This window comes from Pan troglodytes, chromosome 21 (assembly GCF_028858775.2).
Source record: "Pan troglodytes isolate AG18354 chromosome 21, NHGRI_mPanTro3-v2.0_pri, whole genome shotgun sequence".
In the NCBI taxonomy this organism is placed as follows: domain Eukaryota; kingdom Metazoa; phylum Chordata; class Mammalia; order Primates; family Hominidae; genus Pan; species Pan troglodytes.
This window is the reverse complement of record NC_072419.2, coordinates 7,609,226-7,637,008: the sequence shown is the minus strand read 5'-3', so window position 1 is coordinate 7,637,008 and position 27,783 is coordinate 7,609,226. Positions and strand designations below refer to the sequence as shown.

At 45.7% G+C, this 27,783-nt stretch overlaps 1 protein-coding gene across 1 annotated transcript in view; it reads right to left on the bottom strand.

Annotated features, from left to right (window-relative positions):
• Positions 1–362: 362 nt before the first annotated feature.
• Positions 363–27,783, bottom strand: part of FAM110A (family with sequence similarity 110 member A) — a 139,152-nt gene continuing 111,731 nt past the window's right edge. Inside the window, exons 4-6 of the mRNA XM_063803325.1 lie at positions 7,321–7,422; positions 3,790–3,977; positions 363–465 (exon numbers count right to left, since the gene is read on the bottom strand). Of these exons, the coding sequence (XP_063659395.1) occupies positions 3,892–3,977; positions 7,321–7,422 (188 nt within the window). The 3' untranslated portion in view covers positions 363–465; positions 3,790–3,891. The remainder of the gene's footprint in view (positions 466–3,789; positions 3,978–7,320; positions 7,423–27,783) is intronic.

Sequence of the window (27,783 nt, the reverse complement as noted above, 5' to 3'; positions counted from 1 at the left end):
CTCAGGTGCCATTCTAAGTAGGACATCTTCCAATATCAGTCCCATTTTACAGATGGAGAAACTGAAACCCAGAGGGCTTAACTCACAGATAGTAAATAACAAAGTTAGGCTGCAACCCCAGGCCATCTGACATCAAACCCCATGCTCCTAATCACTATTTCCGTCCAGCCCTGAGGAGTGGCTGACGGGCTGCCCAACTCACCTTCCACCCACAAACCTCCTGCCCAGTCTGAATGCCGGCCCGGGAGCCTGAAGACCGGCTGGTGACCCACTCGTTCTTCTGCTCCTCCGTCACTTCCAATGTGGGATGACAGCAGCCAGCAGCGGGTGGCCACTCAGCCAAGGGCGCTGGGAGTGATTAGGGCCAAGCCAAGTCTTCTGGATAGAGATGCCTTCTACATTTTAATCAAGCGGAGCACAGAAAGGCCAGCTCAAGTTGCTGTTCTTCAGTAGGGCTGGGCTGGACTGGAGGAGAGAAGGGCACGCAGTTAGCAAAGGGGAGAGAAGTGGTGGGGGGATGGGGCAGGAGCTAGGATGAGATAGGGAGGCAGGAGGAATGCGGAGGGCCCCTGGGTTCTGAAGACCAGTCCTCCTGGAGTTAGCAGACAGTCCTGGGGTTTCGTCTCCTTCCTGTCTGCTTCCTCCTCTCTCCGGCTTTCAAAATATCTACCCTAGTAGACATGTAGGCTCAGGGACAATTTCAGGTCCGGTCTTCTCCTACTGATGGAAACTTTCTTTTTCAGGGGAGTAAAACTGGGGTCCCTGCAGAAGGGTATCTGGGTGAGGAGCACTGGAAAGCTTGAGCAGAGAGGGCCTGGCTGCATCCCATGGCGAGAGGTCCAGTCCCATTTCCCACCCCCACTCCAGGCAGAACATCCGTGGGGTAGATGAATGCTGATCCCCAACACTAACAGAGAGGTGACCAGATGGGAAGCAACCAGGCCAGTCTGAAAGCCAGAAGGGGCCTCAGAACTGTAAACCAAAAATAAAATTACAAGCCCCCTAACTGACTGAATGGACCCCCCTCTCGGCCAACGGGACCCAACAAACCCTGAAAATCTAGTTCAGGCCATGATGGAAAGTGGGGATCAGGCATGCCTCATACCCTCCTCCCTTTGGAATTCAGGCACAGTTGATCAGCGTTATCATGAAAACAGAGAGCTTGGCAGGTCGTGGTGTCTCACGCCTGGAAGGCCAAGACGGTGGCAGATCACCTAAGGTCGGAGTTCAAGACCAGCCTGGCCAACATGGTGAAACCCCATCTCTACTAAAAATACACAAATTAGCCAGGCGTGGTGGCACACGCCTGTAATCCCAGCTACTCAGGAGGCTGAGGCAGGAGAATCACTGGATCCTGGGAGGCGGAGGCTGCAATGAGCCAAGATAGCGCCACTGCACTCCAGCCTGGGCAACAGAGCGAGACACTGTCTCAAAAAAAAAAAAAAAAAAAAAAGAGAGAGAGCTTAAGACTGACAAAGCATGCTCTTTGTAGCAATAAGATACCAAATTCCTCATATAGCATCACACAACAGATAGCAGGACCTGAAAGAAATTGAAGTATTTTACCCCAAAATATATTTCTTTGACATATTTTTGAAATGGCCCTACAACTCTGTCTCTTGTAGAGAAAATCTACATCCTGTAGAGAATCCTTTTCCCTTTCCAGGTCTTTTCCTGATGCAGGAGAGATTTAACAAAGAGTCTGGGACCTTTACCCTCTATTCTTTCTGAAGGCTGCTACCTGCAGACTTCATTTGCATAATAAGAACTTTGGTCTCCAAAACCCCTTATCTTAACCCAGACATTCCTTTTTATTGATTCCAGGTCTTTAGATAATAACTTAACTCTTTCAACCAATTGCTGATCAGAAAATCTTTGAATTCACCTATAACCTGGAAGCCACCCACTTTTCAAGTTTCCTGCCTTTCCCGACAAAACCAATGTACACCCTACATGGATTGATTGATGTCTGCCTGTAACTTCTGTACTCATAAAATGTATAAAACCAAGCTATAACCCAACCACCTTGGGCACATTTTCTCAGGATCTCTTAGGGCTGTGTCACAGGTCTTGATCACTTACATTTGGCTCAGAATAAACCTTTTTAAACAGCGTCTCACTCTGTCCCCCAGGCTGTGATCGTGCAGTGGCACGATCACAGCTCACTACAGCCTCAACCTCCCTGAGTTCAGGTAAGGTCTACAGGTACGTGCCACCATGCCTGGCTAATTTTTGTATTTTTTTTTTTGTAGAGATCAGGTTTCACCGTGTTGCCCAGGCTGGACTTGAAACCCTGGGCGATCCTCTAACCTCTGCCTCCCAAAGTGCTGAGATTACAGGCATGAGCCACTGCACCCAGCCACCAATCTGCATTTTGAATACTAATAGCAACACTGGCAATAGCAATAGAATGGCAAAACAACAGTAATGATGGTAATTCCCAGCAGCCACTGAGACCAGGCACTGTGCATTTAATCCTCACCATAAGCCTGGAACTGGGCCATCCTCATTTCATGGATGAGGAAACTGAGGTACAGGGATGCTGAATAATTTGCCTAAGGACAGACAGCTGGAAAATGGTGGCACCAGACCAGCTCCCTCCTCAAACAGAGGAGAAAAGGGAAGCCCAGAGCGAATGATCAGCTCCAGGTCACACAGCAAGTTAGAGGCCGGGCAGGGGCTGTGAGGGCACTGACTCTCAGGGACAAAGGCATCCTAACCAGACTGACTCCATCTTGAATAAAGGCAGAAAAGCCAAACCTGCTGGGTTACATTTCCAGGGGCGAGGACGTGCTTGGTTACAAGATGTTCATGGTTGAGGGAACGAGTTAATGATGTTACTTAAAGACGCAGAACTTATGAAAATGTCCCAATATCTTAAGAACAAAAAAAAATTCTTAGTTTAAGAACAGGTTTCGGCCGGACGCGGTGGCTCACACCTGTAATTCCAGCACTTTGGGAGGCTGAGGCAGGCAGATGATGAGGTCGGGAGATCGAGAACATCCTGGCTAACACGGTGAAACCCCGTCTCTACTAAAAATACAAAAAAACTAGCCGGGTGTGGTGGCGGGTGCCTGTAGTCCCAGCTACTCGGGAGGCTGAGGCAGGAGAATGGCGTGAATCCGGGAGGCGGAGCTTGCAGCGAGCCGAGAGCGCGCCACTGCACTCCAGCCTGGGTGATGGAGCAAGACTCCATCTCAAAAAATAAATAAATAAATAAATAAAAATAAAAGAATAGGTTTTGCTTTAAAGATAATAGTACACTCACAAATTCTTGCTAAAATCAATAGTAACATAGGAAAGTAGCAATACTAGTAGCCTGTCACAAGCTGATCATAAGCCTTTGTAACAGAATACACTACTCTTCTTTTTTTTTTTTGAGACAGAGTCTCACTCTGTCACCCAGGCTGGAGTGCAGTGGCACCATCTCACTGCAACCTCGACCTTCGGGGCTCCAGTGATCCTCCTGCCTCAGCCTCCTGGGTAGCTAAGACCACAGGCTCAGGCCACCATGCCCAGCTAGTTTTTTGTATTTTTAGTAGAGACAGGGTTTCATTATGTTGGTCAGGCTGGTCCCAAACTCCTAGCCTCAAGTGATCCGCCCGCCTTGGCCGCTCAACATGCTGGGATTACAGGGGTGAGCCCAGAGTACACTACTCTTAACTGCCTATATAAGCAAGCACTGGTACTTCAAATGGGTACGTTCTCCTCTTGCTTTCTGAGGATGCCTTACTCTGTCATTGATTAGTCTCTAATCCTATCTTAACTTCACTATGCTCTACAACTCACCCTGAATTCTTTCCCATGTGAGATCCAAGAACCCACTCTTGCGATATGGGATAAGACCCTTTTCCCGGTGATATCAGGACCATTCTTTTCCTCTGCTCCACATCAGACCTTCAGGAGGGTGGGAACGCGCTCTTGCTGGTGCCTGGACTCAAGCCTGGGCCTCATCCTCCCTAGGGATCCAGCTTCCACTTGGAGAGAGAGAAAAAGAGAGAGGGAATGAGAGAAAGGAAGGGAGAGGGGAGCAGCTTAAGTCAAGTGGAGAGTGGGGAGGCAAATTTGGGCTGAAACCCCTGTCTCCTCTCCTCATTGGAATACCCTCCTTGCACCCCCCAGAGCTGGCATCCAGATGAGTCTTTTCGGAGGATCATCTACCCCTGCCACCATTGCCCACCAAAACTTGCCACTTGTCCCAACCCACTCCCTCTGCAGCCTCATCCCTCCCCACCCCCCATCACTCCACTCCAGCCGCACTGCTCTCTCCTTTCTGTTCCTGAACATGACAAGCTCCTTCCAGCCTCAGGGCCGTAGCACTTGCACTTTGCACTTGCTGTTCCCTCTGCCAGGAACAGCCTGCCCCAGATCTTCACGTGGCTCACGCGTTTGCTGCAGCACTTTCAGCTCCATGTCAGACAGGTTTCCTCCAACCTCAAGATGCACAGCACCACCTCCTCCCTTCACCCACCGCAGCATCCTGACCTGCTGTCTTCATGTCACTCAAACTTCACCAAACTCCTTTTGTGTATTTACGTGTTTGTGTGTTTATTGCCCATTTTCTCCCACTGGAGTCGCAGCCCCTCGAGGTCCAGATTTCTATCTACTTTTTCACTTCTTTGTCCTCAGCCCATGAATAATGCTGGACATATAGGGGGATGAAGGTCCAAGCCCTGATGAAAGGCTGTGCTGGAAGGAAGCTGAGCTCAAGAACATGCCCTTTGGAGAATGTCCTCCGATGCCTCCTGGGCCTCTGTGTTCTTGTCTGTAAAATGGGACTGACATCAGTAGGGCCTTCCTTGCTGGGCCACGGTGAGGATTAAATGAGATCAGGCCTAGGAGGAAACCAGCCCACAGCTGGTGAGTGGTAAGTTCTCTTGAATATTGGCAGAGCCTCCTATTATTACTGTTGTTATTATTGTTATTAATCTCTTACCCTGCCTGCAGGCTTGATGTGATGGTGATCATGGGCTGCTCTCTGGCAGTCAAGGCGGGAGGACTGAAGGACAATCTGGTTCCAACACCACAGTGTGGCTGCCGTTGGCTCTTCAGGCCCCTCACCTCCCACCCTCTGCCTTTGCTGGTGCCCACATGGAATGTCCTCCCGGGCTGACCGTCCTGCAGACTTTTACAGGTGCCCCCCAAGCGGTGCATGTGGGTAACGTTCGTAAGCCCAAGAGGCACCATGCACCAAATACCAAAGAGGTTTTTTTCCTTACTCACCAAAAGCCCAACATGGGTGCCCCTGGTAAGTGAGCAGCTCTAGTGCACAAAGATTTCAGGACCCAAGCTCCTGGTGTCCTGCAGCTCTGCCATCTTCCACTGTGGCTGCTGAGGTCTTCAGACCTGTGTGCATCAAGCCCACCAAAGGGGAAGGAGTGCAGTGGATTGGAACTAAGGCACGTGGCCACTCCTGACTGCAAGGGAGGCTGTGGAATATGGCCTAGCCACATGGCAGGAGGAAATGGCAGTGGGTTCACTCACTGCTGGATGGTTCCTGCTTCAGATGGGAGCAGATTTTCTCCCTGGGACTCTGGGATTATCAGGGAAGGGTTCACAGAGAAAGCACTCTGGGTGTTGCTGCTGGTCAAAGGGCCACCATGGGGGAGGCACTTGGTCCACTCTTTCTTGAAGACTGGGTCCTTGAAGTGGGTCCTTCCACCCCCGGTTCTAGAGACGCAGGTGCAGAGAGGTGAGGTGACATGGCGAGGCTGCCCACGCACTTGCATGATGGAGACGGGTTTGAACTCAGGTCTGTCTGGCTCAAGAACTCATGCAGGGAAACTGTCTTGGGGCACGGAAAGGACATTGTGCACACTGGCATTCAATGCAGTTTTTATGACTTGTCCTTTTTTCCCAGGAAGATCCCCTATTTGGACTGTTCACTGAATTATCCTCCCCTCGCATTCCAAATAAAAATCCTGGAGGATAAATAAGTCAATATCTTCATGTTCCTGGAAACGATGGAAGAAACTTTAAGCCAAGAATAGGGAATTTATTGCCTCCACTGATTCAGAGATATAGGGAGTGTAGCCACCACTTCCCTACTCTACTAACTTTTGTGCTGGAGAACAACCCTACCCACTCGAAGCCTACGTGGTAAGGGTGGCCACTGGAGTGGTCAATTGGCACATCTCACCTCTGCTGGCCACCACAGTCCATTGCAGAATGACAGCATGACCCCATTAGAACCAATATGATGCCTTCCCAGGGATTTTATAGGGACCTGAGACAGAGAGTTGTATTAGTCAGGAATGCTTTCAGCTACAAGTAACAAGGAATTTAATGCAGTGGCTTAAACATTGGAAGTTTATTTTTCTCTTAGGAAGAAGTCTGAAGTTAGGAGTCCAGCAACTTAACAATGTCATGGCTAAAAAATAGTGGTGACTTTTTTTTTCTCAGCCTTTCCTCCTAGTTGCAAGATGGTCTGTGCTTCAAGTATCATGTCTGTGATCAAGGCAACATGGGAAGGGGCAGCTCTGGCCGCAACTGCTCCTGTTATCAGAGGAGCAAAAGCTCTCCCTCACCACAAATTTCAGCTTATGTCTCATTGACCAGAACTGTGTCCTGTGGCCACCCAGCTGCAGGAGGGCCAGAAAGGTGGACATTTTGCTGCACAGCCTTTGTAGCAGGAAGAGGCTGATGGGAATGGGTGCCAGATTAGCCAACCTCAAAGGCCTGCTATGAGGCATTCTTTTTCCCTCTGGACTTGGTCTTTTGGGGGTAGGGGAGGGGAGGCTGGCATGGCAGGCAGCCGTTTTGTCACTTTGACTTGAGAGCCTCTCTAAGGAGGGAGCAGTTCTAGTGATAGTGTTTGAGACCCTAGATCCAGCCATGCCTGAAGGCTTCTACTTTTTGATGTATCTGTTACATGAGAAAAAAATAGTAATAACAATGACAATAATTACATATCTATATCTTCTTTGCTTGAGCTCACTTTAGCTGGACTTTATTCTTTCTCTTGGGCAAGAGAGGCCTTGTGGTAGAGGAGGTAACACACAATGTTTGGAATTAGGCCTCCCTGGTCCCAGTCTTCATTCTGCCATGAGTTTGCTTTTGGTCAAGTCACTTCACCTCTCTGAGTTCCCAATGCTTAATCTGTAAAATGGGCTAGTGTGTGGATCGAGCCAGAGGTGGCAGGTGCACCATCCTGTCGTAGAGCAAACCCTCGACACAGCAGCCACCTCTCTCCTTCCTTTCACTCATCCCCATGAATGCTTGCAGTAGCTGGAGGTGAATGTGTTAGGCTGTTCTTGCATTGCCAGAAAGAAATACCTGAGACTGGGTCATTTATAAAGAAAAGAGGTTTAATTGGCTCACGGTTCTGTAGGCTGCACAGCAAACATGGTGGCATCAGCTTCTGGGGAGGTCTCAGGAAGTTTCCAATCCTGGTGGAAGGCAGAGGGGGAACAGGCACATCACCTGGTGAAGCAGGAGCAAGAGAAAGAGGCGGTTGGGGCCTCACACTTTTAAATGACCAGCTTTTACAAGAACTCCCTCCCTATCATGGGGACAGTACCAAGGAGATGGTGCGAAACCATTCATTAGAAATCCTCCTCCATGAGAAACAGGAACACTTTTACACTGTTGGTGGGAGTGTAAATTAGTTCAACCATTGTGGAAGACACTGTGGCAATTCCTCAAGGATCTAGAACTAGAAATACCATTTGACCCAGCAATCCCATTACTGAGTATATACCCAAAGGATTATAAATCATGCTACTATAAAGACACATGCACACATATGCTTAGTGTGGCACTATTCACAATAGCAAAGACTTGGAACCAACCCAAATGTCCATCAATAATAGACTGGATAAAGAAAATGTGGCACATATACACCATGGAATACTATGCAGCCATAAAAAGGGATGAGTTCAAGTCCTTTGCAGGGACATGGATGAAGCTGGAAACCACCATTCTCAGCAAACTATCACAAGGACAGAAAACCAAACACCACATGTTCTCACTCATAAGTGGGAGTTGAACAATAAGAACACATGGACACAGGGAGGGGAACATTACACACTGGGGCCTGTCAGGGGGTGTGGGGCTGGGGGAGGGATAGCATTAGGAGAAATACCTAATGTAAATGACAAGTTGATGGGTGCAGCAAACCAACATGGCACATGTATACCTATGTATCAAACCTACACATTCTGCACATGTATCCCAGAATTTAAAGTATAATTTTAAAAAATCATAAAAAGATGTTTAATTCTATCATATGCTTTTTCTGCAACTGGTGAGAGAATCGTATGGCTTTTCTTGTCTTAGTCTGTGAATTATAGTAATTTTTGATTACTAAATTAATTTTGCATTCCTGATACATATAAAAAAAGAAATCCTCCTCCATTATCCAATCACCTCCCACCAGGCCCTCCCTCCAACACTGCAGGTTACATTTCAATATATGATTTGAGCAGGGACACACCTCCGAACTACATCAGTGAATTTCCCAGCTGTGTTTGCTGTGGCACTTGTTGCAATTTCTCTTGTTTCTTCAGACCAATGGCCTTGGGGCTGAGGACTCTCACTGATGTATTTCTGTATATACAGCCCATAGCACAGGCCCTGGTGCACAGTAGGTGCTCAGAAACTGCTTGAATTAGAAAGTACAATATTTCATTCACCCATTTTTCAAACATTTATTAAGCACCTACTGTATGCTAGGTATATAGTGGGCAACAGGGATATAGAAGTGAATGGCTTAGATATAGTCCTTACCCTCACAATCTAATGGGAAAGTGCTATGTTCTGAATGTTTGCGTCTTCCCAACATTTATATGTTGAAACTTAATTCCCATGTCATAGTGTTAGGATGTGGGGACTTTGGGAGGGAACCACGTCATGGGAGTGGAGCCCTCATGAATGGAATTAGTGCCCTTATGAAAGAGGCCCCAGAGCAGCCCCTTACCCATTCCACCACATGCAGACACAGCTAAAAGTCTCCGAGAGCCAGAAAGCAGGCCCTCAGTAGGCATCTAATCTACCCATGCCCTGATTTAGACTTTCCAGCCTCCACAACTGTGAAAATAAATTTATTTTTTTAATTTTTTTTTTTGAGATGGAGTCTCGCTCAGTTGCCCAGGCTGGAGTGCAGTGGCTCGATCTTGGCTCACTGCAACCTCCACCTCCCGGGTTCAAGCCATTCAACTGCCTCACCCTCCCAAGTAGCTGGGACCCCAGGTGTGCACCACTACACCTGGCTAATTTTTGTATTCTTGTGGAGATGGAGTTTCACCATGTTGGCCAGGCCGGTCTCAAACTCGTGACCTCAAGCCTTGTCCTCTCAAAGTGCTGGGATTATAGGCATGAGCCACTGTGCCCAGCCCAAATTTCTGTTGTTTATATACTACCCAGTTCATGACAATTTGTTATACCAACCTGAATAGGCTAAGACAAGAAGGCAGTCAACAAACAGATAAACAAATAAATTTAGAATACGATGCCAGATAGTAAAAGCAGCATGAATAAACAAAGTAGGGAAAAGGAGAAAGAGTTTATGTGAAGGATGCATTTTTATAGGGTGCCCAGGGAAGATCTCTTGAAGGGCAAATAGTTAAGCCTAGACTAGAATGTTAGGAAGAGACCCACTGGGGAAACAGTGATCCAGGCAGAAGGAGCAGCAAATACAAAGACCCTGAGGTTGAGCTTAGATGAACCAATGCATAGTCAATGCATGAAGCTATACATAGCAATCCCTGGGCTAAGAACATTCCTCCTGCCCCAATGTGGAATTTTTTCAATGTCCACTTTAAGAAAATAGGCAAATTTGAGAATTTCTGTCATCCATACAACTTCTTCTTGCTGCCAACTCTCAGAAACTGATTCTGCCAAGGTCATGTTTGCGGGGAACCTGTGCCTGCCCTTTAGAATTTCCAGGCCTGGGCTTGCATGATTCTACCTTCCTGAGCAGCCCCACTGTGCATAGGCTCTGGGCTCAAGCTTTCCATCCACTTACCCATCTAATCCTGCCCCACCCCCTGCATGGTAGAGACCATTATTTCACCTTCCAAAGGCAAAAACTGAGCTCAAGAAGGTTAAGTGATGTTCCCGGGTTCACTCAGCTAGAAGGTGGAAGGATTAGCCCAGGTTGTCCGAGGCCAGAGCCCCAAGACTGGCTGTCCTCCTGCAGCCAGGGTGTGCAGCAGTGTCAACTAGGCTGGGATCTCCACCCTCAGGGCTCAGAGTCTGCTCTGTTAGGGTCCAAGCCTTGGTGTCACCCACATCTTTAGTGCATTGCTGGCTTTTCAGGTCCCAACTGTGGTACCTTGAACCCATCTCCTCACTTTGATGAAACTCAGTTTTTCTCAACCACAAAATGGGTATCATAGCACCCTGTTCCTTTGGGTGTGAATCTGGAAGAGTGGGGGCACAGTTAGTGGCCCACAGGAAGGCCTTGGCAAGTGTTCCCTATAGTAGCAGCAACAATAATAATAATAACCACAGTTGTCCCCAGGGACTGAGCCCTCTGAGTGCTGATGGTGATATATATTGATCTAATTTTATCTGCCAGCAGCTACACAAGGCTGGTAGATGCTATGCTGACCCCATTTCACAGGTGAGAAAACTCAGGCTCAGATGAGCCAGATCCAATCACTGCAGAGTCTGTTTTTCTCAACCTCTTGCTCTCCCATAGTTGACCCTGTGATTGTTGTCAGTGCTGTTATTCCTTGTATTACCAACAGTGACAACATCCTCAGTGATTGGGGCAGTATGTGTTAAATGCCAGGTGCAGAACAGGAGGGAGGATGCTGTGAAGTGAGGGGCCAGAGATGGTTTCCTGGAAGGAGGGAACTTGAAGGATGTTGCTGCCACCTTGGGGTTGGGTGGGGGGCCTCAGCACTGCTGCCCCTGACTCTGATAGCCGGGGTAGCAGCATCACAAGGAAACGTGAATGTGAAAAGCCAACTAAGGACAGGGCAGAATTCACCCTGGCTGGAGGGAGGAAGCGCTTGCATCAGGAAGTCTTTGGCTTGAGGAGGACCTGAAACAAAGGCTGGGCCCAGGACGGGTTTCCAGGGGAAAGTTTCTGATTAGTGCGGGAGCAGGATGGCCACGGTAGGCGAGGCCAGGGTCCAGGGAGAGAAGAGGGTAGGCATGCCCTGTGGCTGGGATGGTCAAATGTTTGCTGCTTCCAATCCAGGCTGGGCTTCCCATGCTGTCTTCCCCACCTCCAGGTCCCGCTGGTTGGGGCTTGGGGTGTGGAGGGAAGGGGCATTCCTTTGTTAGGGAAACAGAAGCATAGGAGAGCCAGGGTGATGCCATTTTAAAATCAACTCTATCTTAAAGTTAGCAAGGCACATTCCTTCCCAATCACAACCCATGATCATAAGATATTCACAGCTAAGGAAGCCACTTAATAATACCTGCAAGGACAAACTCCTGTGACAGCAAAATGTCCAGATGTTTCCATGTCACATAACAATGTGTGCTTTTAAAATAATTATAGTCGTGCTTTGGTGTACTTACACATTAAAATGCCAAGGATAACTTTCTTTAAATCAACAGAGTCATGGATTTTGTCACACTGTCAGTCCACTCACATAGAAATAGCTTAGCTTTTACATAAATAAGACTCATAAATAAGAAGAGTTTAAAACAAAGACAATGTGTTCCTCCTCTTGCTTTCTGAGAACACCCTTCTCTGTAACTGAGTAGCTTTCAATAAACTGTCTGTTCTCAATGCACTTTGCGACTCGCCTTGAATTCCATCTTGTGTGAGGCCTAAGAACCCTTTTTTAAGGTTTGAATCATGACCCCTTTTCTGGCAACATCTTCCTAGCGACCATGAAGGAAGCATAAGATGACACCCTATGCAAAAGAAATTCAGTCTGCAGCACCAATTGGCCGCCTCTGGTAAGTGAGGTCCGTCTTGGTGTACTATGTTAGGCTTAGGCAAGGACACTTGCCTAGAAACTCAGGCTAGAGGCCTGGCCCATGGAGTCAGAGGCCTAACTCACAGGGTTGGAGGCCCTGGGGTATAATACTCAGATTAGAGGCCCAAAGACCCAGGGGGTTAGAGCCCCTGGGGTATATTTGGAAAAATGGAAGTAGCTTTGCAAGATGTTTGCTATGAACTAATCCATATTGTCCCCTTTGCCAGGTATGGGAATGCTGTAATTCTCATCGTTTCCCAGCTTGTTACCTTTGCTTTACTGCAGGTTTATGACAGCTCTGTATGGCCAGCCCAGAAGTTTGCTACTTTCACTTTCCATGCTTGCCTCTGATTATTGCTTCTAAAGCTCTCTTATCTATTTCTCCCTTTTCTTTTCTGCCTGCTTTAAATCTGCTGTTATTAAGCTGCTGGTGTTGAGATAAGACTCACTGTTTATGTATTACTAATTCAAGTCTACTTGGAGATTTTATTTTTCTTACGCAGTTCAGTCAGTTCTAGATGAAATGGAAACATTAGAAGCTCATTTGCCACTGAAGGAAAAAAAGTGGAAAAGGCTTTTTTAAAATTTAATTTCAAGTATTCTTTTATTTATTCTTTATTTCTCTTTTTTTTTTAGACAGGGTTTTGCTTTGTCACCCAAGTGGAATGCAGTGGCACAATCACAGCTCACTGCAGCCTCAACCTCCTGGGTTCAAGTGATCCTCCTACCTCAGCCTCCCAAGTATTCGGGACCACAGGTGCACACCACCACACCCAGCTAATTTTTAAAATTTTTTATAGAGACAGAGTCTCACTATGTTACCCATACTGCTCTCAAATTCCTGGTCTCAAGAGATCCACCTGCGTCAGCCTCCCAAAGTGCTGGGATTACAGGCAGGAGCCATAATGCCCAGCCAGGCTTTAAAAAAAAAAATCTTTAAATCTTTTTTTAATCTTTTTTTTTTTTTTTAACTTCCATAAAGACCACTTTACCCAAAATTTTGGTCCACAGCTTTCCTTAGATTACTCATCAGATGTCTGGGTTATTTCCAATTAAGAAAAGTTTATGATATGGGAAAACATGTTTCTAAAATTATAGAATGGTTTTATCTATAAAATGCTAACATCTGACAAACAGCTCAGGATTTCTTGCTTTTTCCAGTTTTGGATTCACAGGCAGGTGAGTGCCCTTCCCTTTGTTGTCACTTTTCAGCCTAGCCTTCTGAGCCCCAGGAGACACAGGGACACTCATGTTCCTTTATATTCTCAGGGCCCAGGGATTGGAGCCCCCTACTCACAGTTGTTGGATCCTTTGGGCTGTGTCTGCTAGGGAGCCTGGAGTTGTGGGATCCTTCTGGTCAGCTGCCACCCTGTTGTGTGGCATTTTTCTGCCATTAGGGGCCCAGGGTTGCAGTGTCACCCTGATGCATAAACTGTTTGAGGCTCAGAGGGATATTTTCCAGCACCTACTGCTTCTTGATCCCCTTGTCCCTTTTGTTGACTACATATTTGCTGTCTGTGCCTCAGTAGTGACACATGTCACCCTATGCTCACATGCTTTGAAGTTTACACTTAGCATTTTCCTTCTGGTCTTGATGATTTTTGCTTCTTAGGTTGTTTAATTTGGCTTCTCTCTGGGTGATGTTAGAGGCCAAAAGCCTGCCAAGATCTACTATTACTGAGAAAAAAATAATTTTGTCTAATTCAGAAGTTATCTGAATTGAAGGTCAATTCAAATTACGAACTTGAAAATGTTTACTTATGAAACAAGGTAGAAAGGGACCAGTAGGTAGGGGAGAGAGAGAGATGTAAAGAAAGTTATAAATATGAAGATGTATTTATGGTAAGAAAGGTTATAAAGAAAAGAGAATAATTTTATATGAAAAAGAGTCCTATATGGTAAATTTTTGTCCTAAAGTAAAATGACTGATTGTTTAGCAAAGAGGGAAGTTCAGGACAAGTCAGAGAGTCCAAGCATGTCGTAGATGGTCTATGTAAGTCATAGAGGGGAATTTGTAAAAGGGATTTTGCATACCATTAGTTATAAAAAAATTATTTATAATAATTTGTCTAAAAATTGGTCCCTTACATCAAAACAAGGTTTTCTTAAGATATTGATATGCTCTTTAAATAAATTATAGGAAATCTTACCTTTAGTTTTATAACCTGTTTCTTTTTAAAACTTCTCAGAATCATATCTCAAAAGTTCAACTGTTGCTGTGCTGTTGAAAAAAACAGCTTTCAGCTGTTTCTCCCTTTGAGAATGCTTGAGATAACAACTCTCTCCTTTAATTTTTCTGTCAGCTTCTATAACTTTCTTCCCGCTCTGGTTCTAACTGTTATTATGGCCAAATGCTAACATATTGCATCTTGGAGGTCTAGAAAAGCAATGTTTTCCTCTAGTATAACTGCATTCTGTACACTGGCTTTTCTTGATATGTCTAAATTTTTGATGCAATCAGAAAACTTCTCATGCTGTTCCTAGGAGTCGTGTATTCCCCTGCTATATTCATAACCTTGAAAACAGTCTTCCTGTGTCTGATTAAATTCAAGCACTTTTTTCATCAAGTTTGACTTCCTGGTTATCTAAATGAGCTTCCAATAAGTAAAAGTAGTCACAATGCAGTAGGGCTTTTTTGCTTTTTTAGTAGATGGCTTAAAAAACTGAGATTTTATGTATTATCAAGATAATTTCTATGCTGTCTTTATTAGGTTTTTCATTGCTAAAGAAACTGAGATTTTAAAAGGGTTAAGGTTTTTACATCCATGTAACCTTCTGTATTGCCTTTAAAGTATTTCGATGATCACTTTGGGTAAATGAGTAAATGTTATTTTACCATGATCTGTGCTTCTGTTTTGATCAAATGTTTTGAGCCTTTTAACATCTTTAACAAACATCTTCAAAATCAAAATCCTAAATTAAGTCTCTGACTTAGTCATATTGCTGGGGCTTATTAAAGCCATAAAAATTAAGCACTGAAGATTGTAAGTCTTCACAGCTTCCAGTCAGACCATGAACTCCAGGATCACCACCTCCAGCCTGATAATTACATATATTAGAAGAACATCAATTAAAGGGCTCACTCTATCCCCCTCAAAAGCATCCTTATCAGGTGCTATTAACTAATCCTTGTGCTGTTAAGTTACAGGGCTTTGACTTCTGGGTCCAATATCTCATCTAAGGAAGGCACTGACTGCCAGGCACAGTGTCTCATGCCTATAATCCTATCACTTTGGGAGGCTGAGGCAGACAGATCACTTGAGGCCAGGAGTTTGAGACCAGCCTGGCCAACGTGGTGAAACCCTATTTCTACTAAAAATACAAAAATCAGCCAGGTGTGGTGGTACGTGCACATCTGTAATCCCAGCTGCTTGCGTGGCTGAGACATGAGAATTGCTTAAAGCTGGTAGGTGGAGGTTGCGGTGAGCCAGGATCATGCCACTGCACTCCAGCCTGGGTGACAGAGTGAGACTCTGTCCCAAAAAAGAAGAAGGCACTGACTCCTGCCAGTATCTGACACCAAACTCAAGTTGACCAAAGTCTCATCTTTAGACCTAGACAAAAGTGACAATCAAAATAAACTGCTTCCATAAGACACAGAGGCAGTCCTGTATTCAAAAACATTAAGGCTCATTTAATAATTTTGCCTTTATCTGAAATAATATAACTTATTCTATGTCTTGATACTAAATAATTTAAATGCTTAGCTACCTGTGAACTTCCTTTCCTGTCATTCTCAAAACTAGGCAGGGCTTATGACCTTTTGTTTAAAATGTTGTTAATGACTTATGTTTTGTTTTTCCTCCAAAATTTGAAACTATTCAATTCCTCCATGCCCAGGGACTATCACATGAGATTGTAAGGGCCAGTTTTGAGGAATAAAATTAATTCTGACCCTCCAAATCAAGGACAGGCACACAGATCCCTAAATAGCTAAACATAATGCTTGAGTTTGTATAGCTAATTGCCACAAGCCAAGATTATAGTAGCTCTTGCATAGAATTTATAAGTAAGCCAATTTTATACCTTGCCTTCTGGCTTTTGATTTTTGGGTGTTATGTTGCTTAAAGAGGCTTTAAGGTTAATGAGTGCCTGCTTACCTCCATTGCCATCTGGCCTAGAACACTTGATTGGCTCTAAGTCTTTTGACTCTGAGTTCCTTGACCATAAGTGTTCCACCAAGGGAGGTAATGGACCAGGGCAAGTAGCACACCACCCCAGCATTGATATGGGACACAATAAAAGCTTAGCCTTCAATACTGTCTCTGGCACCTCGACAAAATGGGATACCATAAACTAAACTAATAAATAAATAAATATCCTAAGCCACCCAGCAGAATGGACCTCTCTCTTGGCAAAAGGAAATAATAATTTTTTAAAAATCCTGAACAACTGGTTCTGGCCATGATGGGAAGAGGGGCTGGGGAGTCAAACACACCTTGCTGTACAATTCTCCCTCTTGGAATTCAGGCACAACCGACCAGCATTAACATTAAAACAGAGATCATAAGACTGATAGAATAGAAACTTTATAGCAAGAAGATTTCAAATTATAAACAGGATCTAAGACCATGCCTGGCAAGGATTAAGTCTCCACCTTAAGGTGAACAGAGTCATATGTTACATGCATGTTTGTTCAGTATACATGTGTCAGGACCATCTTCATAAATATTCTCTCCTGTTCGACCAGGAGATTTCATGCTATTGAAACCTTGGTAGGAGGGATCCCCTGCAGATCAGCTTTCCCCAAAATAGAAAGAACCCTACCATGCACTTCCAGGCACTCCTACTACAGTTAAACTTAAGGGATTACATAGTTGGGTACATTTATCCCATGTTAAACTTGTCTCTCATGAAGTCCCACAGGCATCTGGTGCAGGGATCACCATTCCAGAATACTCCTGTGAGCCAACAGTGGATCTACGGCTTCTCTTCCAGAAAAAGCTATCCAGTGGATAAGTGATGCTCTGAAAATAAGACCACTGGTTTTAATGTTGAGCTTGCTCTATTATAGAGTTGGAGCATATCTGCTTGCAGAATGGGTACAAACTTTGTCAACCTCGGGCTTACCTTGGCATATCCAATCAGCTAATTTGAGTACAGAAAATAAGTACCCTCCTTTTTCCAAAAGGACACATGCCACTCTTTCTTCCCTTCCTCCACTGAAACCAAGAAATTCCTTCTTCATTTAATCCCAAATAACTTAATAGCATCCCTACCTTAGGCTATACCATACATGATGGACTCAGTTGGTTGACAGGTATCCAAATTCAGTTATCAGGCTAAGTACCCTTATGCCTTGGAAGGCATAATGGTTATGAGGACTAGGCTCTGATTTTTTTTTTTTTCTTGTCCAAATTCCTATCTAAGGGGTCTGGGAGTCATGCCCTACAAACCATAAATTCTCCTCAGATGGGTTTTATTTAACCCTACATATTGTGACTTACTTTCCAACCTGACTCTGGCATAATGTTATGAGACAAGGAAGAAAATTAAAATATTTTACCCGAAAACATGTTTCTTTGCTATATTTTGAAATGGTCTTGCAAAGCTGTCCTTTGTGGGGACAAATGTGCATCTGTAAAGAATCTCTATTAACATAGCTACATCTTTTTCTTCCAGGTCCTCCCAATCCTGAAGAGGTTAAGTAAGAGTCTAGCACCTTTTTAAAGGTCTAAATACGAAGTATTTGTCATCTATTGTCTCTGAGGGCAGCTACTATGAGACTTCAAAAGAACCTTGGTCTCCACAATCTTTTATCTTAACCTAAACATTTCCTTTCTATTGATCGTAGGTCTTTAGACAAACTCAACCAACTGTCAACCAGAAAATGTTTAAGTTCACCTATAGCCTGGAAGCCTCTCCTTCCCCCCACCGCTTTGAGTTGTCCCGCCTTTCTGAACTAAATCAATGTACTTCTTAAATGTATTTGATTGATGTCTCATGCCTCCCTAAAATGTATAAAATCAAGCTGTGCCCCAACCACCTTGGGCACATGTTCTCAGGACCTCCTGACGGCTGTGTCACAGGCCGGCCATGGTCACTCATATTTGGCTCAGAATAAGTCTCTTCAAATATTTTACAGAGTTTGACTCTTTTCATCAACAGTAACCACCCCCAAACCAACATCTATAGTATCGGATGGCTGCCACCCCAACAATGCAATCAGACTCTCCTTTCAATTGACCAAATGTGGATGGGATGGCAAAATGAATCTCTATGGTTAGGTGACTATCCTTCCCCTTGGGAATGGTTATGGGCACGTGGGTCTCATAGTTGGCCATACTCACCTTACAATTTGACTGGATGATGCACTTGGGGTCATCCCTACCTTCTAGGATGTATCCTTACACATCTGGATTCCCTCTCCACCAACTGGGAAGTAGTCAAGGTCTGTGATAGGCAACAGAAACAAACTTTTTGGTGGTTATATCCTGTGCCCATATTCTGTCTTTAAGCAACATCTATAGATGTTGAATCGCAGGTGGGAGCCCTAGCAAAACATACTGCTGTGGCTTTCAACAACACTCATCTGGTGATCACCCGTCTGACAGAAGAAACGTCCCGAATAAGACAAATGTCCTTACAAAACCATATGGCTTTAAACATTTTAACAGCAGCCCTGGGGAAATCTGTGCATTGATCAAGACTGAACACTGTGTCTATATTCCTGGTCACTCTCATAATATATCTCAGGCCATGAACTCCCTAGAGACTCATACCTCAGCAATTGACTTCCTGTCATAACAGCACAGTTTGGCCAGCTCCCCAGCACTTGGAAGGCATTCCTTTTTAGCATGCTTCGTGTTGTCACACTTATTGCTATTGGTTATTGTGCTTTTTACTTCTGTTGCACTTATTGCATGGGATTACGGAGATAAAATAGTCTGGCAGCTTATCTGCCCCTACACTTACTAAACCAAATCATCGGGATGTCATTCAAGTGAAGAGTTTCCCCGGCTCCCTACAAGGCTCTCTGCAAACTCTTATGAGAGAACTCTCTCCCAAAGGTCAACAACGTCCACTGTCAGCAGGGATAAGTTACAGAAAAATGACCTTCACCTTTCATCTCCCCTTAAGATTTAGGGTTCTTCTCTCTTAAGTAGAGGGGGGATTATGTTTGGGAAACAGGAGCATAGGAGAGCTAGGGTGACACCATTTTAAAATCAACTCTATCTTAAAACTAGCAAGACACATTCCTTGCTAATCACAGCCCACAGTCATAAGATGTTTATGGCTAAGGAAGCTGCTCAATAATGCCTGCAAGAGTAAACTCTTACGACAGCAAAATGCCCAGATGTTCCAATATCACATAACAATTTATGCTTTCAAAACAATTACTGTCGTGATCTGATGTACTTACTAAAATGCCAAGGATAACTTTCTTTAAGTCAACGGTGATGGATTTTGTCACACTGTCGGTCTGTCTGCACAAAGACATAACTTAGCTTTTACTTAGATAAGACTCCTACATTAGAAGAGTTTAAAACAAAGACAGTGCGTTCTTCCTCTTGCTTTCTGAGGACATCCTTCTCTGTAACTGAGTAGCTTTCAATAAACTATCTCTTCTCAGTGCACTCTGCAACTCATCTTGAATTCTTTCCTGTGCAAGATCCACAAAACCCTCTCTTGGGGTCTGGATGGAGACTCCTTTTCTTTTCTTTTTCTTTTCCTTACTTTTTTTTTTTTTGAGACCGGGTCTTGCTGGAGTGTGGAGTGCAGTGGTGCCATCTCGGCTCACTGAAACCTCCGCCTCCCAGACTCAAGCGATTCTCATGCCTCTGCCTCCTGAGTAGCTGGGATTACAGGCATGCACCACCACGCTCGGTGAATTTTTGTATTTTTAGTAGAGACAAAGTTTCACCCTGTTGGCCAGGCTGATCTCCAACTCCTAGCCTCATGGGATCGGCCTGCTTCGGCCTCCCAAAGTGCTTGTATTACAGGCATGAGCCACTGCACACAGCCACTATGCCTAATTTCAAGAGGGAAGGCCCTGGAAGGAGGAGATACTTGGAAGTCTTGGAGAGCACTAGGGATTTGGATTTACACTTACATGTTGATACTCTCCAGAAAACTTGGAAGGATGAGTACATTTTTGAGAAAGAGGCAGCAGGGAGAACCAAGAAGCAATAAGAAAGGTCACAGGTCACATCTAAGACCACCGTGATGTGAAAGAGGAACCCCTGGTTATGGGGTCCCCGCCATGTGATACTGACAGGTGCCATCTCATTCAATCTTCACAACGACTTTGAGGGGTGCATATTTAATCCCCCATTGTACTGAGGAGAAAACTAAGGCTCAGCAACTTGCCCAAGGTTCCCAGCCAGTAACTGGTTGAGCAAAGAAAATGCTGGGTGGAACTGTATCAGTCTTGCTGTCTAACAGACCACCTCTAAAATTTAGTGGCTTAAAACATTTATTTTTCACATCTCTGCAGGCCAACTGGACTTTGCTTCTGGTCTGCACCAGTTTGGCTGGGCTAGATAGATTGTCTAGGATGGCCTCACTCACAAATCTGGTGGATGGTTTAGTATCAGCTGGGATGACAGGATGACTTGGCCAAGTGTGTCTCATCATCCCTCAGGCTAGCCAGGACTCATTCACATGGTGGTCTCAGGGTCCCAGGTGCAGCAAGAGAGCAAGCCCCAGAGCACAAGCCCTTTTCAAGCCTCTGCTTGAAAATGTCCCATTGGCCAAAGCAAGTCACATGGCCCAAGTCAGCATTAAGGGAGTGGAGAAGTGAACTTTGCCTCTTAATAGGGAGAACTGCAGAGTCACACTGCAAAGGAGCATGCTTACAGGGGTGGGTAGCATCTGTGGTCAATTTTGCAATCCTACCACAAAAACAAACCCTGTTGTCCAACAATAGGGAATTGGTTAAGAAAATCCCAGCAACACCCCAATGGAGGCTTTCAGCTTATGCCACCTTGAAACATCCACATATAGAACAATATTCTGCACAGGAAAATAGTTCCGTAATATACTATTAAGTAGGGAAAGCAGGCTATGTAATTACATGTACGATTTCACAGCCATCAGATTGGAACAAAGGTAAAGCATGACCATCTCAAGGGATGGCAGGGGTGAGGAGCGATGGAGACCCCCGCACCCTACTGGAATTAACTCGACAGAGAGACCTGGAGCACAATTTGGCAACTGCCTCAGGCTGGCGGCACATATATTCCATGACCCAGGAGGAGCATGCCTGGATTAGTTCCCCAGAGGAGCCCTTGCTTGTAAGCACAAGTATTCCCATATAAGATGGTAATAGCAGTATTGTCAGGAATAACAAGATAACTGAATTAATTTAAATATCCGTCTGCCAAAAACTGGATAAATAGTTAAAAATTATATAATGCAATGCTGCACAGCAGTGAAAAGAAAATGTCCTTGGTCACAAGATCTATATGTGTCATTTATGTCAATCTGGAAAATATAATATAAGCAGGACATCGCATTCAGTATAACAGCATATACTTGAGTTTTGAGAACACAAAAATATTATACATTATTTAATACCTAGATATGAACCTATGGGCAGGGTGGGAGAGAAAATGAGACCAAGAAGGAGTTATAAGGAATACTGACATTACCTGTAATATTTCATTGTTTTAACAATCAAAGACAAATATGCAAAATGTTAACATGTGCCCACTTGGAGTGATGACTATATGGGGGTGTATTTTGTTATCCTGTGCACTTGTCTGATTTTTTTTTTTTTTTTTTTTGAGACATAGTTTCCCTCTGTCTCCCAGGCTGGAGTGCAATGGCATGATCTCGGCTCACTGCAACCTCCGCCTCCTGGGCTCAAGCATTTCTCGTGTCTCAGTCTTCTGAGTCGCTGGGATTATAGGCGTGTACCACCAAGCCTGGCTAATTTTGTATTTTTAGTAGAGATAGGGTTGCACCATGTTGGCCAGGCTGGTCTTGAACTCCCGGCTTCAATAGATCCACCTGCCTTGGCCTCCCAAAGTGCTGGGATTCCAAGCATGAGCCACCGTGCCTGGCTCTAAATTTTTTTCCAAAAGAAAAATCCAAAGTAAGTAAAAGAAAATTAAAAAATTGTTGAGACAATATTCCTTTGTTTGTTGTTTTTTTTTTTTTTTTTTTTTTTTTTGCTAGAAAATCTACCAAAAAAAATATGCATCTATATGCAGAGGAAAATTATTTGGGGGGAAAAAACTCCAAAATGTTAGCTATGGTTTTTGCCTCTGGCTGGTGAGAGCACAGGCAACATTTATTTTCGCTTTCTTGCCAATATGTATTTTCTGGCTTTTCTATGAGGGACATGTTGTGCTTGTTTAATGAAAACAAAACACAGAGGGGCCTGTTGGTTTTCTGGGTCACAGGGTCCTCTGGGTCTTTATGGGGTCCCAGGTTCCAAAATAGATCTGCCCTCTGACCTGGCAGGCTTATTCTTCATATCCTGGAGGGAGTGCCAGATGTGGGTTCAGAGGCAACCAAGCTCCCCAGGCCTGAGAAAGAACAGGCATGGCTGGTGGCCCAGACTGGGCACAGCCAAGAGAATGCATGTCCTCCGCCCTTATCCCCTCAGCCTCTGAGGAGGCAGAGCCAGGATGCTCTCATGGTTCAGAGAGGAAACTGAGGCCAAGGAAGATACCCCAGGAAGTAGTAACAGCGTTACTAACAGAAGAAGCAGCTATGTCCCAGGCCAGTCTTGCTCAGACTGGGTGCTGCTGATACACTGGGTGACTTGGGACAAATCCAGTGGGTTTCTGGGCCAATTTCTCCAGCAGCCCTGATGGAAATTATCCTGCTTCCTCCTGCACCTTTAGCTCTCACAGGTTCTGAAGGATATTTTTATGCAAAGAGATGCTGGGTCTTTCCAATAATCGCAAAGATAATAATAACAGCTACCAACTATCAAGCACTTACATGCTAAACACTTAAATGGCATTTTCTCATCCGACCCTCCCATGGCCAATTGTATTTTCTAAAAATGGCCATAACAGGCCGGTCACGATGGCTCATACCTGTAACCCCAGCACTTTGGGAGGCCGAGGCAGGTGGATCACTTGAGTTCAGGAGTTCGAGACCAGCCTGGCCAATGCGGTGAAACCCTGTCTCTACTAAAAATACAAAAATTAGCCAGACTTGGTGGCATGTGCCTGTAATCCCAACTACTTGGGAGGCTGAGGCAGGGGGATTGCTTGAACCCGGGAGGCAGAGGTTACAGTGAGCTGAGATCACACCACTGCACTCCAGCCTGGGCAACAGAGGGAGACTCTTTCTCAAAAATAAATAAATAAATAAATAAAAATTTAAAAATAAACAAAATAAATAAGTAAAAATGGCCACAACACTATCCCCCATCCTACACCTTCTTCTGAAACCTTGATCCTCCTCATCAAGAGGTAGAGTCTGTTCTTCCTCCCCTGGAACTTGAGTGGGACTTTGTGGTTGCTTCTTTGACTAGATACAGAGGACTTGGCCCTGCATGATCCATGAGGCTAGGTCATAAAGATCACCTACGTTCTGCCCAAATCTCTCTCCTGGGATGCTTGCTCTGGGAAGCAGCCACCATGCCATGAGGAAGCCCTAGCCACATGAAGAGGCCATATGCAGTTGTCCTTGCTGAGTGCCCCAGCTGAGGTTTCAGATATGTGAGTGGATGAGTTTCGGATGCAAACCCCAGCCTGCAAGTTGCTTCAGCTGACACGGAATGGAACACAGTTGAGCTTTTCCCAGGGAACCTGGCCACAATTGCAGATTTGTGAGTAAAGTAGATGTTGTCACTGCTTTAAACCACTAGATGTGGGGATACTTTGTTACACAGTATCAGTAACTGGAAGACCCCACCACCACCGCCTTCCCAGTGAGGGATTATTTTCTCCATGTTATAGATGAGGAAACTGAGTCTCATCTACTGAAGGGAAGTCAAGATTGAGCGCCAGGAATGTGGGGCTCTTAACAGCTGGGCCTGGGTCACAGGGTGACCTCAAAACCCACCCTAGGCCCCTTGTGATCCAGGAATTCTGTTTGGCTCTAGGTCTGGGTTGGTAGAAAGTGGAGGCAGGGCAGTCAACCGACTTCTGTCTTGGGTGGAAAGGCTCACGGGGACACCATGATGTCTGCTGCACAAGATTCACCACCAGACCTTCTGAGGACACACAGACCATCCCCCGGGGTTGTCGATGGCCCCAGAGCTTCCCACCAGGCTCTTGCCATGTTGCCATCAGTAGCTCTGGGAGATGCCCAGACAGTGTCCTCAGGGGCATGAGCAGCACAGGCCCAGAGGCCTGGGGTCTGTTTCAGCTGCCCCACGTGCAACCCTCAATGATCACCCAGGGGGTTGAAATGCAAGGAGTTGCCAAGGGAGGGGCTGGCAGAAGGGCTGGATTGTGGGAACAACCCAGGAGTGACCCTCTCCCCAGAGTGGGAGATTCAGACTGGGGACAATCTTCTTCTTTTGGATTCAGGTACTTCAGGACCCCAAATTGGCAAGTGGTCCTCCCGGAATGACCCTGTTTTCCCACCCTTCACTCCTAGGAGCAGGAAGTTCAGTTCTTCCAGGAAAATAGATTCCAGCATGTAACACTGGGCAAGTGGCCTCCCTCTCTGAGTATCAGTTTCCTCATGAGTGAAATGCAAGGTAAGGGTCCATGGCATCTCTAGTTACTCCAAGGGTCCATCAGCTCTGAGCGGGAGGTGGGTTCACTTGGTGGGTGGCGGGGATGGAGAGTCAGGGTGCAGGCAGGCAGGTGCTTTATGCCCATCAACTCCACCCGCCTCCTGATCATTCTACTCCAGGTTTCCTTGAGCGTCACTGTACCCCACCCTTAGTCCCTTCAGATCCTGTGAGGTTGACCTGCTCCAAGGCTCCAGGCCAGGACACAGGATCCAGCCTGACCATCCACAGTAGCTCCTTCCTCTGGCTATAATAGTTGGTTCAGGAATGACTGTATGGCTCAAACTGGAAATTTTCCAAGAACTATTAGGAAAGAGGCACTCTTAAAAGAGGTTACTGAGTTGATAGATTGGAGCTGCTGTTGCCAGTAGTGGTGGTGATTATGGTGGGAACTCTTACAGAATGAACCCAAAGGAAAATAAGGAAATGAAGGAAAATAAGAGCCTAGAGCTGGAGGAAAAAAAAAAAAATCTAATATCATTTGAGCACCTGGATCCAGCCATGCCTGAAGCTAGATACCCCTAAAATTTTCAGTTAAATTGGCCAATAAATTCCCTTTTTACCCAAGCTATTTGAACAAAAGCCAAAGTATCCAGGTGGATATAAGTTTATTCTCCATTCTCTACCTCCATGGTAGCAGCAGACAATGGGAAAATCAACATGGGTTGGTTTATTTTTAGGATTTGGAGGCCAGACACTCAGAACAACTCACACAGAACTTCCTGCTGCCCCTGCTGGAGAGGAAAGGGGGACTGCCTTCCTCTCTGCTTTGGGACTGCAGCTCCTGTTCATTCAACATAACACTCATGAGGACCACTGTGAGCCTAACCTTAGGACAGGCAACAAACACAGAAATGGAAAGTGTGACAGCAGCCCTGGAAGAGTGTTCAGTCTAGACGGTGACCAAGGCCTACAAACAAGCCTTTCTAATGCAGGATGAGTGCTTTGGTGAGGGACAGGCAGGCAGAGGCCTTGGGGCTCCCAGAGGCAGAAGGCCTACTCCCACTGAAGTGGGAGGGACAGATGCAGAAAGCCTTCCCAGAGGAGGTGATCCCTGAGATAAGATCAAAAGACAGGCAGAACGAAGCTGGGAGAATACAGGTGGGGGAAAGTTTTTAAGCAGAAGTTTCCTGCCAGGAGCATAGACACTGAGGCCTCAGAAGGCGGAAAGCATGCGGGGGAGTAAAACCAATTCCAAATGATAAGGTATAAAGTGCCAGGGAAACAGTGATGAGAATGGAGGCCACATCCGGCAGGGGCTTGTAAACCACAGAAAGAGCTGGAGTTCAAAACTGAAGAATTTTAAACAAAGAAGTCAGGGCTGGATTGTGTCTTAGAAAAATCACTCTGGGCTGGGCATGGTGACTCACACCTGCAATCCCAGAACTTTGGGAGGCCGAGGTGGGTGGATCACCTGAGGTCAGGAGTTTGAGACCAGCCTGGGCAACATAGTGAAACACCGTCTCTACTAAAAATACAAAAATTAGTCGGGCATGGTGGCGTATGCCTGTAATCCCAGCTACTGGGGAAGCTGAGGCAGGAGAATCACTCAAACCGGGGAGATGGAGGTTGCAGTGAGCCAAGATCATGCCACTGCACTATAGCCTGGACAACAGAGCAAGACTCTGTCAAAAAAAAGGAGAAAGAAAGAAAGAAAGAGAAGAAGGAAAGAAAGAAAGAAAAAAGAAAGGAAGGAAGGAAGGAAGGTCACTCTGGTTGCAATAGCAAAGGTCAATTAACCAGAGTTCACTTCTGAGGCTGTTGTTCTCCCTACAAGAGAGGAAGCGCCCTGGTCTAAGAGAGTGATGGTGGGGTGTCTTAGCCCATTCAGGTTGCTATAACAAAATGCACTAAGCTGGGGGGCTCATAAACAACAGAAACTTCTTTCTCACAGTTCTGGAGGCTGGGAATTCCAAGATCAAGGCACCAGCCGATCTGGCGTCTGGTGAGAGCTCCCTGCTTCATAGACGGTGCTTTCTTACTGCAACGTCACCTAGCAAAAGGGAAGGCCAGCTGTCTAGGACATGTTTGATAGGAGCGTTAATCTCATTCCCAAGGCAGAGTCCTCATGAGCTATTCACTCCCAAAGGCCCCACCTTCTAATACCATCACCTTGTTGACTAAGTTTCAACAGATCAATTTGGGGGCACACAAACATTCATATCATAGCAGGGAGTAATGATGATAGCTGTCATTGGTTGAGCATGTATTATGTGAAAGGCTCTGTGTTAACCTCACTGCAGGAATCGGTCTTTTAGCCACTGTAACATCACTATTTTGACAGAAGAGGAAACTGAGAGACAGGTTAGGCAACTTGGCAAAAGGCACACAAATAGGGGGTCAGGAAAGCCAAGATTCCGATCCAGATGTGCTGGCTCCAGCATTCTGAGTAGTGAAGAGGTGACAGAGGGGGAAATATCTAAAGGATCATGTTGGAAGAACAGGTCTGATTGGATGGTAAAGGAGCAGAGTGAGGGATGAGGGAAGCCTCATGTTTCCCAGGCAGGGCCTGCTACCTAATTTGTGGAACTCAAGGAAGAATGCAAGTGCTGAGTACTTTGTTCCAAATGTATTAAGAATTTCAAGACAGTGCTGGCAGAGTGTAAACCAAGCATGGGGCCCATCTAAGCTTGGGGCCTGGGGTAACTGCCTCGTTGGGATTATCAAGCAGCTCAGTCAAGACAATCATAATGACGAGCACCATTCACACTAGCCTTCTCTGCACCCAGAGCTGTGATAAGCTATCAGTCCACGTTACTCTCACATGGTCAGGGTGCTATGACCCCATTTACAGCTGAGGCAACTGGGGCCAAGCGGGGCACGCAGAGCTCAGAGCATGTGGGAAGGCTCAGGGGAGGCTGGAGGCTGATAACCAGCTGCTTTTCCTTTGCCTGCCAAAGCCCCACACCTGGTATAATGTTCTCAGTCCCCAGATGAGACCGCAGTTCACAGCTGCCCAGAAGCAGCCTGCCCCAGTTCAAAACTCTATCGGGATTTGGGAGAACAAAAAGGAAAATACTAAACAGCCAGACTGGCCCCTACTCTGAGGAAACAAGCAGGGAGAGAGGAAAAGCCCAAACAGCTGGCAGAACACAAAGGCAGCCCACGCAGGAGAGGCCCCACCAACTCCTGGGCACCTTCTGCCTGGAGACCATGTCCCCCAGGGACAAATCCCTGCCCTAGAGGAGTTTATGCTTCAGTGGGTTGTGGGAGGGGAGGTGCAATGGCAACTATAACATTGACAGGGGAAAA